Source organism: Sceloporus occidentalis, unplaced genomic scaffold (assembly GCF_023333645.1).
Source record: "Sceloporus occidentalis isolate IW3139 unplaced genomic scaffold, rSceOcc1.0.p SCAF_1, whole genome shotgun sequence".
Classification (NCBI taxonomy): Eukaryota; Metazoa; Chordata; class Lepidosauria; order Squamata; family Phrynosomatidae; genus Sceloporus; species Sceloporus occidentalis.
This window is the reverse complement of record NW_028316981.1, coordinates 250492166-250507748: the sequence shown is the minus strand read 5'-3', so window position 1 is coordinate 250507748 and position 15583 is coordinate 250492166. Positions and strand designations below refer to the sequence as shown.

Sequence of the window (15583 nt, the reverse complement as noted above, 5' to 3'; positions counted from 1 at the left end):
ACAGTATTTCCACAGCAGGGGAATTTTCCCAGCGTAACCTTGCCCTCTAGTAGAAACTCTCAGCAGATTAGGCTCCCTGACTGGAGTCCATTCATTTTCAGCTCAAGCCTAATTGGTGCCGACTGGCTGCCACAGGTACCTGGCTATTGTACACATAAAGAATGCGGGTCCTTCCGAGAACAAATAAGGAAAGATTAATTGTTCGTTTTGTTTCATCCCAAGGGAAATGCGGACCCTTAATCAAGAAAAATAATTTCTTCTGTTGATTTGGCTTATTTGGAAGGATGCATAATTGTGGAAAAGAGTATGGTGGACATGCTTTTGTATGAAATGTAGCCATTTACTTTACATAGAAGGCAAAGATACAATGAAATAAATGTAAGGCAATGCTGAAATTGATGGGGATGGCTCTCATTTCTCATAGTAAGTAATTTGGCTGTTGGGCTTTTATTTGAACCAATATTGGTAGGTAGTATTGTCATTTGTTTTGTCGGTTTCTTTGGAAATCTAATCAAGGAGACAATAGTGAAGAGGGGGAGGGAATAGGACTCCAAATTGTCCTTAATTGCTAGAACACAAAGTGAGCTAAACACTCTGGTGTTTCCAATTAAAGAATCCGTTTCAAGCAAGCACCATTAAATCTATCTTTCCCTGTCTGATAAATAAGCTATCAAAGACTGGAACAGATTAATTGAGAGCAATTAATTCAAGGCTTAGTATAAAAGTCAGACAAAGCCAATGCCGTCAATGACTACAGATTTGACAGAAAATAAATTATTTCTTGGATTAGAAACATTTTAGCCCTTGCCATCTCATTACCCTAGTCAGCAAAACACTCCAGAGAGCTAGGTTCAATTTTCTGCAATGCCAGTCTACAATCTGTGTGACTTTGGGTAAACCTCTTTGTAGTTGTGTTCAGTGACAACATTCGAGGAGAGGTGGTTTGAGAATTGCAGCCATTATCTCTTTCCTTTGATAATATAGGGTAAAAGTCTTCCTTAGTTTATAACACTGAAGTGGCAGGTATTGTTAAAAACATTTAGAAAAAACAGTCTGTCCTTACATATTCTTTTAGGAAACTCAATGATTTCTGTATATTTACTCATATGCATGAACAATATATTTTTATAACAGATACATATTCAATGTGGATCTAATATTTATATAAGCTACCTTGTTACATTATATAGTTATAATAGCTTCAATTAGGCAGATTCCATGGTAGCTATTAACCATTAAAAAATGTAAGATCCATGTTCATGATATCCATGTTACGATACAGGGGACATGGAGAATAACTGGAGAAAGTTGGCCAACTAACAAAAGTACATTCCTCATTCATTCATTAATTCATTCATTTATATCCTGCCCTTTCCCCAGTTCAGAATTCAAAGCAGCTTCCAACAAATTAAAAAAAAGTTTTTTAAAAAAATCACAAAATACAAAAGTTAAAAAGAGAGTAAATGATAAAAAAATTAAAACCAGTTAAAATATAAATCATTACAAAGATACACACCAGCAGGACAATTGGAAATATCCAGTGCATTGTATAAGATGGGTGTATATAATCACTTATCAAATGCTTGGGGGAGTAGAAAAGAAAAGAAAGTAGGGAGGGTGCCAGTCAAACTTTGCTGAGAGGGGAGTTCCAGAGCCTGGGGCAGCCACTGGGAAGGTTCTCTCCTGTGTTCACACTAGAAATATTTGTGAGGATGGTGGGCCAATTTAGGGGGACCAATCAGGGTGGCCATACTATGAGGCCAGCTCAAGTAGAAGATTACAAATAAGGTACCCCCTTCCACAGCTGCTGATGTTGCTGCCACCGTCACCTGAAGGAGGTCTGTTCTGTTTTGTTGTCACTATGCTTGCTCATCAGTATTGTCAACTTTCATTGGTGACAACAGGCAATTCCTTTTCTTATGTATTTGATTTATTTTATTTATATTCTTCTTTTTGCCCAAATGGAGTGAAAGTGCTTTGTACTATGAGTTACAACAGAACAGGTAAATCAATATGGAGTACAAATCTTTAAAAAAAAGAATAACCATCAGTCCGATTAGAACACCACTTTTAAGGCATGTATGCTGTTTGCCATCGTGCCAATTTGTCATAATGAGGAATGGCAGCAACAATGTCCCCTTCTTTTCCCCTCACCCATACACTGGCTGCATTATGACCACACAAGAACAGCCAGGCAATGTCGCTTCCGTAACAGAGAAGGTGAATGTCCTAGCATGGCAGAATGAGGAAGGGAGCACAAGGGATATATGTTGTTGATATATATAATATACCGGTATGTTGCAAACCATTATGCCACAATAAACTGTAAGGATTAAACAGGCACTAAACTGATGGCTTATAATTGCCTTCCCAGGGGAATGAGAAAAGGATATGATCAAACTGAACTGTTGACACAAAATAGTATTTAATATACAGAGATGTGAGTTTAAATTTAAGGAGTAAATTATCATTAATAATTAGAACTGTAATTATGATTAAGTATATATCTAGTCACTCATCTGTCATTTTGGAAAGAAAAAGTCACAGATTTTAAATGAAGAATGGAAACTTGCCAGAACTAACCTGCAGCAGATGTTTATCTTACCTGTAGTAGAGCTTCACCCTTTTTTTCATTGGCACAAAAATATTTCACATTAAATTCTTATAGCTGAGATTGTCCTTTTAAATTATAAATTTGATTTTCTGTGCCATTATTAAGAAATCCCTCATACTTGAGTTTGGGAGGGACAAGTGTCAGAGAACAGGAGCTGCGGTGAAGTACCTTTGATTGAGCAAGGAATACATTGCTCTGTTCATTCTATAAAAACGTGTCAGTTTGCCACCCAAATAAATGCCTAGAACGCATAAAACATGGAGCCAAGTGACCCCTAGAAGAAAAAATCAATTGCAGTTCATATTTCATATGCCTATAATTGCTGGTGAAAGCAAAGCAGCAGTTCTTTATAGAGAAGGCTTTTCTTTTGTTAGATGTTTCCTGGGAGGGGGGAGAAGGTTGTATTTGTTCTTTTTTGGTCATTTAAGTGGTTATTCCTTTCCTATGAACTGAAGTACTCCAATCTGTAACAACAGAAGTCAAGTTTTCTTATTACTCTTCACAGTGTTTGAACTGGTGCACTGAACTATAGAAGAGAATACTTCATATACAGCTATTCTGCTTGCGATTCTTGCAGCTTTTGCAAACAAACAAAAAACACCATTTTAGTCAAGGTTCTGTCATCTGTGAAGTTATCAATTTGCTAGTGTTTTAACCCCTCAAACAGTCTTTTTGTGTGTGTTTCTTTTCCTCAGGCAGGCAAAGGAGCCTCCTCCTTTAAAAGTGGAATTGTGAAAGTATCCTCTTTATTCCTGTCTCATTTTCTTTTTACAAAGCCACTCTAGGATTCCTATCCCACTGCGGACTGAGATGTCATATGGATAGAGAAAATGCCGCTCACTTTATGGATTACTGTTAGGTCAACAAAACTTTGGCAGCATTGATTAACTTGACAGTGAGTACAGCAGTACATTTATCACTTATGGCTGTGCTGTAGAAAATCTAATAAGAGGCAAACAATTCCCTTTAGAGTAGTAACAGGTTCACTGTGGCTAACGGTGCATGCACTGGAAATTTCTGCCTTTAAATTATACTCTTGCTGCTAGTTGGGTCATTGACTCAAAGCTACTGCACTTCCCATGACCATGCTCTATATTATTTATTAGATCAAAATTGTGCAGTTTATGGAGCTCTTCTTCAGCTGCACCTGAAACAAAGATTGTTTGTAGTTATAAGGTGTTAGAATAAGGTTTGTGCCTTGTGCAAGCAAATTAAAGCTGGCTGTAGTTTGTGCAGCCTGGTCTTCACAAATGCTGTAGCAGTAGATGATGTAGAAGAAACACATGAATTTTGATTGGATGAAATTTGTAAAGCTAAAAGCATCTTTTGAGCTTTTGGGGAAATTAATAGTGTAGGCCTAACCATATACGTGACTCTGTGCCTAGATTCTAAAACAAGTTAATTTATAAACCTAAGTATTTGTAGTATTGCTCCAAATGTACAGTACATTTCTAAAAGAAACTGCCCAACTCTCATTAATTTCAATACCTTTTGTATTATAGTATCACTTTGACCTTTTCTGTTCTTAATAGGAATTCTTAACATTACTCCTTTTCCCTTAGAAAGATTTGTATGGCTAGACTAGGACAAAATATTTATACAATATGAGTAAAAACACAAGTGCTGAGAAGTGTTTCCACTGTAAAAGCCCTACTCTGACAAACCCATGTTCAATCTTTTAACCAGCTATTTTTACATTACTAGTAAAAACCTAAGAAGATGTTAGGCTTAATGTTCTACAAACTCAGTTACATTTTTCCTGTATTCCCTTGTAAATATTTAAATATTTGTTACAAGTCCAAAGAAAGTAGGACTGGAAATCTAGAATTATATCTGATAATTATGTTTATGTAATGTTTATTTTTGAATAGTGTGTGGAACATTTTGTTTTCCAAGTGACGTTTCTTATTACTGGATGTTGTCCTAAACTCACTGCAGTGTGATTATTACATGCCATTGGATTCCACTTGAAAAGCAAACATACTTACATTTGAGATGTCATGCTTAAATGAATTTCACATGAAGGCCTACTGTCAGCTGGGTATGGTAAAAAGGGAAGTTTGGGTAATAGAAAGTTTGATAGAAAATAGAAGAAAATAAAATTTTAAAATAAAAAACGTTCTGATAGCTTTTAACATTATTTTAAGTGAGGAAACTTTTCATTATTCGGGAAGAATTATTTTATTGAGAAGCAGTTGTCAGGAGGATTAATATAATAACTGAGCTTGTGTTCAGATTAAAGGAAAATGTGTTTAAAGAAAATCCCATCACAGGGTGCTTTTAGCAGAAAAACTGAAGCAACCTGAATGAATACTGCCCTAGAACCCAACAGAGAGCAGAAACACAGAGAAACATAATCCTTATTGCTGTATTTAGCATAAATAAAAGCTCTGATTCTCAAAGCAGTTTTGTTTTAGAAACATGCTCCCTTAAATTCATGGATTTGTATAAAGGAAATACTCCACCACTGCCTTCTTAAGAGTGCAGACCTGAATATTGATTAGCTATCACACTGGCATCAGAACTACTCTTAGGATTCAATTTTTTTGTTGTTTTGCATATTTTATTGATCAAAAGTGGTAAATGAGCATCAAGCGTGCAAGAAGACGATGAATTGTTTACTTGCATAAAATAACCTTTCAATAAGGGAAGATGCATTGCTCACACTTTTGGTGCTGTTCTGCTGCCCAAGCAGATGGCATTCAGCTGCTATTGATTTGCTCCTATAGTTACAAAGCAGCATGTAACTAACCATGCTTATTTCAGGTGCATTTTGGCAAGTTGTTGTTGTTGGTGGGATTTTTTTTTCCTTTATAAAATGGGATGAACACAGTGTCCCCATTTTAGAAAAGGAAAATAGTAAGAGGTGAAAACAGATAAAATGCATAAATAATGCAGAAAAGAGTACCAGACATCTTTGAGCAAAAAAGCCATACTCTGAATAATCTGTTGAAACAATAATATTTATACTTTTAGAAGTACTGTAAACAAATACAAGAGTTTTTTGCTTACTGGTGTGTGTGTGATGTGTTTCAGTTCAAATCTCCCAGGTTTGCTAGGTTCTTATAGCTTCCAAATATTTGTGTTGGCGTTGTGACAGATGACAATCCTTGGAGCTATAAAAGTGTGTTTGTGGACTGTCATTTAACCAAGGTGTTCTCTTCACATATGTCTGCATGAGTTTTACATATTGTTTAGCTATGCATTTCACCTGTACTTAATTCAGAGGTTGTCAACTGCTAGAGGTTGGAGAGCTGCTTTTGCCCCCTGTAGGGCCTTGAGAGGCTGTACTCTCCACTGTCATCCCTTTGAATACCTATCTGCTGAATTTTGGAGGTATGCCAAGTATTTTGCCTCCAAGTAATCAATGTTCCCCAAATTATCAGTAGTCAAGGTTTTGGGACTTGCTACTGGCCATTTTTACACATCTTCCCAGAACGTAACAAAATATTTTCCCCAGCTGTGTTTATATTGTGTTTATATTGGTAGTTGTCACCTTGGGAAGGAAAATTAATTCAAAGCCAATAAACAAATACAGAAGAAAACACTGAAATCATGTTAAATACAGAAATGATGATACTCCGTATCTGTATTTTTACAATGCTGCTAACACAGTTGTCCTACTGGTACAGGGATGGGGAATTGCAGGATGTTAACCTACAACTCTCATCCTCCCTCATTAATGTCCATGCTGACTGGGAGACTAACAGGTTTCCCAACCCTGATTAGCAATCAGCTAAAAACTGGATGAGGAGGGGAATCAGTTCACAAGAAGAACAGGGACAAGTAAGACAAAGCCATAGTCCACACCTGACATATGTATGTGGGGATGGATGGACGGACAGACGGACACCTACATACTTCTTGAGCTTGGTTACTGCTGTAAATGTTTCACTGGAAATATTTTCTGGTGCACCTTTCATTTGACCTTTTATGTGTGGATGTAATCTTTATTCTTTGAACCTTTATCTTCTTATTACTATTTCACTAATATATGCACATTTTGACTCTTTTTCTTAAATTATGCAGGATGCTGGCAATGAAATGTGATTCCTGATGACTGTTAAGAGCATCCTCTATTATTATTAAACAAAGGAATTGGAGTAATGTATTTCATATTGCTGTAGTGAAAAGGAAAAGATGAATTAGCAAGATACGCTTCCGGTTCTTTTAGAAACACACACTAAAATGTTCAGTCTTGGATAGAAAAATACATTCCAAACTGCTTTTTGATTTTTAATATATAATGTTCTTTTGCTAACTTTTTTTATCCTTGTTAGACCTCTTTAAATGACTGCTGGAGACAGGGCAAACAGAGGAATATATACTACAAAGTGTTCTATAAAGACTGTGGGTTTAAGTCACAGTGGAGTCTGACGCTCCAGCCTACTTACTGTAGCTAGCATTTATTGATTTTTTTTCTCCCCCATTTTTAGCAGCACCACTGAATTAGATATTGTGAAGCACCTTTCCCTGTGAAGAGAGGAAAAACTGTCATGAACTTTTTCACCCTAACAGTAGGGCATTTCAGACTAAAAGATTGCAAAAAGGATTAAAACCTTCAAAAAGCACAAACATTTTAGTACATAAGACAAAGAGTGTTCTGGTCAGAAGATAGTTGTGGATCTTGGGGAACTAGATTGGATGACTGGGGAGGAGGGAATGCATTTTTAGAGCTGTTTTGTGTGTTAAAAAGAAAATCAATCAGTGAAAACAATGCAATCCTCTGGTGCACTCTCAGAAGGTTAGGGAAATGGTCTTGTCCAAGTTTCCAACAAGCTGTTCAGTTACTGTTATAATTGGCTGATGAGTAGGTTTGGACCTAACTAGAATGCCAGGGTTCGATTTCATAGTGTCCTTTGTGAAGAAGTGTCACCATTTATGCTGGCTTTAGTGACAATTTTTTAAAAAGGAAACTCGTGGGAAATCATTATGCTGTTTATATGTCTCCCATTCTGGAGAACATTACCCTGTGATATTTTAGCACTGTTTTCCACTGCATGATGGCATCTAGCTAAGGTTAAGGCAGAACAAGTCCCTCTGCAATTTTGTGACTATATTTTACTTACTGAAGGAGAAAAGATAACTGACTATTAAGAATTTGGGATGTCACCAAGAGAACATGTACAACTAGCCAATGCTATCCTCTGGGAATATGTTTTTATGAAGCTGAAAAGGTAGAAAAATTGGGATTTTAGGAGGCTTCTTACATAATACCGTACCATTGGGTTTTTTTTAAAGAAGAAATCTAGTAAACATTTCTAGAAGTGTTTTTAAAATACAATAACAGAACAACAGATGGTCAAAGTGGAAATCATTTGGATTTCCATTCATAATTTAGCTCAATTATAATAAGGAACCTATGGATCAAAAGCTGGTACAGATATGCTTGAAAGTAGCTTGTTAATGGGTGTTCCCATAGGCAGAAGGAAGGGGATCATTTTGCTTGTTTCCACACTGGATGTTTCCAGATATCATAAGAATTGTAGGGATGGAAAATATTTGAAAACATTTGTACATGAGTTTTTGTGCAGAAAACATAATTTTCTGCACAGAAATATTATTTTTGTGCAAAAAATACTGTACTTGAGAATATATTCTTCACAAGATAAGAGGCTACAGAGACTGCCTATGCTACCAATTCCTAGGGCCATTTTACTCACAATACCTGTTTCTGAGGAAAGACCACTCAGGGCCAAGCATTGGGCCTGGTGGTTGCTTTAGAGAGTTCTGCTAACCAGGGCTGGAGAGTAGTGGTGATTTTGGGGTTACTCATTGTCATACTCTGGAGTAAGATTTTTCCCCTTAATATTACTCCTAATCTTATTCCTGTAAAAACCTCTTACTCCTTTACTCCTCACTCCTACTCCCCAGCCCTCGGGTAAAGCCCCGGTTGCTTTGCAAGGCAGGTGTTTATGTATGAGTGTAAGTGTCTCTCTTTGCCTACCAGTCCCTTCCTCAGTGAAATATAATCAAATTGGTTTGGGGGGGGAGGGTTGGTGTTCACATGTACAATATAATAACAGGAATAAGGAAGAACAAATATATTTTGTTACTCCTTATTCATACTCCTCTTGTAAAAAAACCTCTTACTCCTTTACTCTTTACGCCTTACTCCTACCCCTTAGCCCTGCTGCTAACCCTTTTTTATGTGACAATATTTGGTGGGGCTGTTTAGATTGGCCATGCGTTGCCTCAGTCTGAGGGAAGACTAGTCAGAGCAAGGCTAGCAGACCCTTCAGAGCATCCAGATATCTGTGTGGATCACAAAAAACTAGAAGAGTAAAATATAATATTAAGTATTATAAGTAACCAAGCAGCTCTGTTTTGAACTGATGTTCCTAAACCATTTTCACATGTGTATTGCAATAATCTAGCGCCAGTGGGCGACCAGACCATGGATAACTGTCTTTGGCCAGCATCTTGTAACGGCAGACAAATCATGGAATGGATCATCATGAGACCATTTTTTCCTATAACAAACAAGGCTGAGTTGTATACCAGTAACTCATTTAATTCTTTCATTAGAAATTGCGAGTGTAATCCTAATGAAAGTTTGTTCTTTAGAGTAACAGCTAATGTCTAATCAGTTAATATGTCTGTAGCTTGGGCAATAATCTGATACAGAAAAGTCAACTGATCTTTGCTAAAAACAGCCCCAGTCTGATATGGATGTGGATGTGGATATGGACAAAACATCATATCCACATCCATACTGTATGTCAGACTCTATAAGGAAATTACAAAAACACTACATACATTGGGTTAACCCTACAGTGTCCTTCTGTTGACCTGCTGCAATTGCCCACCTCACTAAACTACAGTTGGCCTTTCTTATACACAGATTTTTTTATACATGGTTTCAAGCATCCATGGTTTGAAAATGTTAAAAAAAGGTATAAATTTCAAATATCAAACCTTGATTTTCCATTTTTTTTAATTTTTTTTTTTTGTATAAGGGACACCATTTTGCTATGTCATTATATTTAATGGGACTTGAGCATCCACAGATTTTGTTATCCACAGGGGATCTTGGAACCAAACCCCGTATAACAAGGGTCCACTTTATTATTCCCAGTTTGAACAAAACAACTATAGTCAACAGAAAACAGAAGCTTCTGATCTTACAGCCTCTGCAAAGCAGAGACGAGTAATTGTGCCCAAGTCTAAGGCATATTCACTATAATGTTAGAATCATTGAGTTGGAAGAGACTCAAGGGCCATCAAGTCCAACCCCCTGCCATGCAGGAAGACACAATGAACGTAACGCCAACAAATGGCCATCCAGGCTATTTATCAGGAAGAATTATACATAATTCTGAAACCTTGAACTGAAAATGGCTGTTCTGCATCAGACAAAAATGTCCAAGCACGTCCACAGGGGAACTTTTGCATGGGTAAAACACTGAGAGGATTCCAGGAGACTTAAAAGGACTATGGACTAAACCCTACTCTGCCTGTATTTAAAAAGTATCCTTAATTGTCTGAACAGCTTTCTTGATACTCTCCTGCAAAACCTAGGTTAGTGACTATTAAGAATTGGTTTGGTTTGGTTAAACAGTATATATTGCTATGCTGTTCACATACCTTTTGACTTGCATCCTCCATCACCTCTCCTTCCATGAATAACTGGAATGCAAAGCAAGATGAATTTTGTAGCAGCAGAATGCTGATTTTACAAAATGCAAATAGGAGACACATTTAATGCAGAATTCTCATTTAAAGGTGAACTGAAAGGCTTTACACCTGCCAGAATCCCAAGGCTTTATGCCCTGTCTGTAACAATTGACATAAATTGTGGAGATTTGCTTGAAAGTAGCCTGACTCTTTTTTTCAAGTTGGTTGGTTGTAGCCAGTTTTCAGCCCTGTCAGCCCAATGATGTTACCATAGTGGTGGTTAACCTTCATAATAAATATCTTCATTATCTCAGTATTCATATACAGTACAATTCTCATAGTGAACCACATAGATTCTCATAGTGAACCACATGAAATTTCATAGCAGCTATATTCTTTCATTTTTCTTATTGCCATAGTGATGTCATAAATGCTGGTATTTATCTCTTCTTTCTGACAAAATGAAAATATCCTAATTTTAGCTCATAAAAAGGGATGGCTAATGAGCAAGGTCATAAATCACAAAAAAATCCTGTAGGTTTCATATTTTCTTTTTTTCTTTTCATATAAATTTAATCTTCCACTTTTCTGAGATACTTTTCTCAGATACCTGCTCTTTCTGGTAGCACACTATAACTTAAATGATGCCAGAAGAAATTTTGAATATTTGGTTATTTTGGATACTTGCTTGCTGTATGGTTTGGAATAAATGATCTTCCAGCCCTATAATGCTCATTCCACATACCAACTTCAGTGAGTAGTTTCATTGAATAGTATTGGAGAAGGCTGCCTACTATTGCAAGCTCATGACTGTGCTTTCTCACCAAGATAAATGGGAAACTACCATTTGGTTGTATATTGTTTCCTTTCTGAAGTCCTTGATAAATGAGAATTTACTGCCCTGGCCTTTTCTCTTTGGGAAAAGAGAATGTGGGTTTTTAAAAATTTAATAAGAATGTTTTGTGCATATGTGGGTATGAAAATAAGTATTCCATAACAGGAATACTTCTACAGCAAGCTCTCCTAGGTGATACAGGTTGTAAAACATTATCACTTTATTTATATTATTACTTCACCTTTCTTCTAAAGACTTAGTTTATCCATTTCATTTGTGAGTTACTGTATACAGTTGCCCCTCCGGATCCATGCCCTCAAATATCTTTGGAGGGGCAACTTCTGCTATTTTCCACTGGCACATGCACCTGGACCACACTCATGGGGGCATGCCCCATTCAAGCCTATGATGCTTGAATATGCACAGTCCTACGTTTGCATGGGGAGGGGGGGCAGAACAGATCCTCCACAAAAACAGAGGGTCAACTGTATACTCAAGTATAGGTCTAGAAATTTTAATTCCCCCTTCTGTGAGAAGAGCAGCAAAAGGCAAGATGTTAATCCACCTCAGGGGCACCTAAAAGAAGCACTGGCCTCTCCACTTTCTTTGCCATGGCCCCACTTCAGACCTTTTTGAATGCCTGAGTGGGGAAATGGTGGCAGTGGCAGCTCTTCTCCTCAAAGGATTGCTGAGAGGAATCAGGCTCTGAGGAATCTGATAAGACATTTATGTATGTTTCTCATCTTTTCTGGCTTAAAATCAGGCAAAGTTATCACACTGACGTTAAAAAGCTATAATCACTGCTAATGTAGTCACAATTTTCTTTACTTGGCCTTTTCATCCTTTTTTGACATATGTGCATTTTCCTAGCCCCGCCTGTACCTGGTCGCCTCCTCTGTACATTGCACAGCCACAGTTTACCATAGTTCCCTCCTCATCCATCAAGGTTTTAGAGTTATCACAGGCAGTTATGACTGCCATGATTTTGTAAGTCCTTTGACATCATTTTCTTTTGCTTCCTCCTTTACATATTACATTACATGTCTCTTAAGTGTTATCCTTGACCTATCCATGGGTCATAGCAAAATCCATAATTTTGGCCCCCAAATGTGCATTCCACTTATACATGAGGTCAATTTATAATCAAGTATATACAATAAATTAGGTTGAGAACGTACTACTTGACTAATCCAGAATTTTAACCCAGAGCAAAGTCCATCATTTTTTACAGTACAGTACACCGTTTGGCTCTTGTGTGGGTGGATGGGAGGGTGGGTGTTTTACAAAGAGAAGCCAGGTTTGATTGCATTGTGGCTATCCTGAAATCTGAATTTTGTGATGTTCTCAAAAATAAGGCTCCTTGATGAATGTGTATTCAGATCTCTGTTGTATTTTGTGTTAGATTTATTGCTAATTAACAGTTCTCTAATCAAATTATAAGTCATGCCTTCAGTAGACAGTGATTTTTCATGAAACATAAGCATTTAGTCTCTGTATTGCTGAACATCACACAGAGAACTTGTGGTTCTGCATTACAGAACTTTGGCCAGGTCGCTATCAGTTTATAGATGAACCAGTGCATTGTAAGCTGATCTGTCAAACCAAACACTAGCCTTCCCTTGTTAACATGCTCTGAATCTTTCATTAATGAAACCAGCTAGACCCCCAGACACTCAGGAGACTTCCTCTCCCATACTGCCATGATGGATGAGAGTCTTTCAGATCCTAGAAATGAAGTAGCTCTAGTTATTGGGTATGTTGTTTAAAAAGGGGACAGTTCCTTTGTTTAAAAAATGGCAATGACATGATTTATTTTACTGTATGCATTATTTTGATTGGGTTTTTTTATTGTAGAGTATTATTTCAGATAATGAAGAGCTTCCCAAAATTTTTCTTGACTTCCTCAACGTTCGTCATTTTCCTTCTCTCCCAAAAGCAGAAAGTTGCGGGTAAGGATTTTACCTAACCATCTCACAGTGCAACATAGAAGTGATACAAGTTTCCTCACAGCTAAACTAATTCTATCATCTGGTAAAACTCCACTTTCTCTATATAGATACTAGATATTTCAAAAATTAATTCCACATTGAGATTACATTTGGATTTTAAAATGGCCAGGGGAAAAAATGGGAGGGGGAGAGTCCAGTGGCTTTGTTTTGCAGATGAATCAAAACAACTATTTTACTCCGTTGTCAATTTTATGTATTGGCTTTTGTGTTTGTTTGCTGCTTGTATTATTAAACATTAGTTATTTATGTTGTTATGATTTTTAAATACGTTGACTGATTCTTTTATGATGGGAAAAAGTGGGGTAAAATTATTAGATAAATAAGCAAGAATAGGAATGCTACACACTTTGTCTGTGGCTGTGGTAGGGCACTGCTACTCAAAGTGGTGGTTCATGGCCCACTTCTGGTCCACAAGCCAATGGCTGCTGCTCAGGGGAGTTTCCAGAAAAGAAAGCATATTTGTATTCAGTAGGCACTAACATAGTACCAGTCCTTGTCACATATCGGGGGAATTGGCAGTCCACTGCATCAGATAGCCACAGCAGCACTTTAGTAGAATTCTTGATTTCTTAGGAGCCTTCATCGATGCCCATACCTCAAATGGTTTTCACAGAAATGTTCAAGCAGTATTATCTACATCGAGGGAGATGCCATAAAACATTATGTTTGCCATAGCAAATTCAGTTTCTGGAACAGGTTCAAAGGATAAATGCTTTATTGCAGAAAACCAGCAGAAACACAAGTCTGGCTCCTGCCCCTGGAAACAAACTCTTGTATATAATGCCACTAGAATAATGGATAAAATTGGGCAAGTGGAAACATTATTAAGATACTCCTCTGATAAAATGTCATGCGATCTTCACAGAAAATACTGCGATTTGTTTTCACTCTGGTTCATTTCCTTTATAAACTAATCTGCACGTATTTTAATATTTTAGTTCTTTTGAAGAAACAGAATCAGAAGAATCAAGGTGAGCAGTTTCAGTTTAACATTCCAGTGCAAGATGTGTAATAAATATTATGCAATATAAAATCAGAATAATTTAATGTTTTAAAACCCACATTTGGAAACATAGCAAAATGAAATGTTTTATACCTCTGAAGTTGTTTTCTATGCTGAGATATAAAGAACAGTATAGATTTTTGTGCAAATGGCTACTGTGGATTATTTTTTATTCCTACCAATGAGTACAGTCCAGCCAAGGGGTGCTTTAAAACTCTTACCTTGAAATCAGTAGGTGGGATCTACAAAGTCAAACTTATCCATTGACAATAATGGGACAAATTAGTAATGATTAACCTAAGCGCTATTGCAGACTTAATTTACTACCATAACAACTGTGTTTTAAGTCTCACATTGTTACAGATAGATGGTCACACAGATTTCTGCTTATTTTGTGCATTTTTTGTGTAAGAGTCGGAGAAAAAGCAGCAGCTGAAACAAGTTAATGTTTAGTTTTAAGGGGAAAGGGCGGGCATTGCAAATTGCTGAACTTTGCTTTATAGTGGGATGATTCCAGGGCAAACTATATATTTAAAAAATGTTGTGTTTCAGGGTTGCAGTCCTGGATTCATTTAGAAAACATTGAATCTGATTGATCTTGGTTGAATCTGCTTCTGAGAAAATGCCTTTATTAAATGGTATCTGACCTTTATACTCAGAAATGTTTCCTGCCTTTTGCATAAAACTTGTTTATGTAAACAAAGATTATATATAAAACCAGCTACATCCTCTCATTCTATCAAAGCTAGTTTGTAGTGTATTCAGTTTACTATCCGTTGATGCTGACATTCCTGTTCTTGACCTTTCTAGCAAACTGTCCCACCAGCCTGTGCTCCTGTTCCTAAGGGATCCATATGTCTTGCCTGCAGCCAATGGTAATCAAACCTGTCATCTGTTAACAGCTCTTTACTGAACTGACCCTGCACCACAAAAACCACATTATTATTAATACATGCTGAGTCCAAATTCAAATAATTTGACAGAATATCAGGAGTTGTTACTTTCAACTTATTTAAAGAATAGCTAGAAAATGAGGTTTTTATGAAGAGAGAAACAACTACAAAGAGACTAATTTTGAAATATTTACATTTTTGTCTGTCTAAATACTGATAAGAGTAAGGCTATCCATGGTGAGTTTTCCTTTTGAAAACAGAGCACAACACAACATACATACATACATACATATTGCATTAATGATAACATTTTAATTGTTGAAACACCTGTTTGATTTTTCAGACAATTACTTGAATAAAAAGTAATCTTACATATTTATATATTGTTTCCAGTTTAAGTCAGGGAGATAAGTATTTGAGGTGACATACGTGACTGCTACTTTTCAACACTCTCCCATTTAAGAGTGCCCAGATTTCACCCAAACACAGTCATGCTTACAGCAGATCCATGTCAGTTTACCCAGTTGTTCTGCCTAAATAAAAGTACAAATTATCTAACTCCTGCAGTCTTGCTGCTAAGTTGCCGGTGCTAAGTGCTCTTAAGTGGATTGA

General features: G+C 36.8%; 1 protein-coding gene across 1 annotated transcript in view; it reads left to right on the top strand.

Annotated features, from left to right (window-relative positions):
• The window catches only part of SNX24 (sorting nexin 24), a 70490-nt gene that overhangs the window by 51969 nt on the left and 2938 nt on the right, over nucleotides 1-15583 (top strand). Inside the window, exons 4-6 of the mRNA XM_089512266.1 lie at nucleotides 12921-13015; nucleotides 14014-14046; nucleotides 14889-14953. Of these exons, the coding sequence (XP_089368392.1) occupies nucleotides 12921-13015; nucleotides 14014-14046; nucleotides 14889-14953 (193 nt within the window). The remainder of the gene's footprint in view (nucleotides 1-12920; nucleotides 13016-14013; nucleotides 14047-14888; nucleotides 14954-15583) is intronic.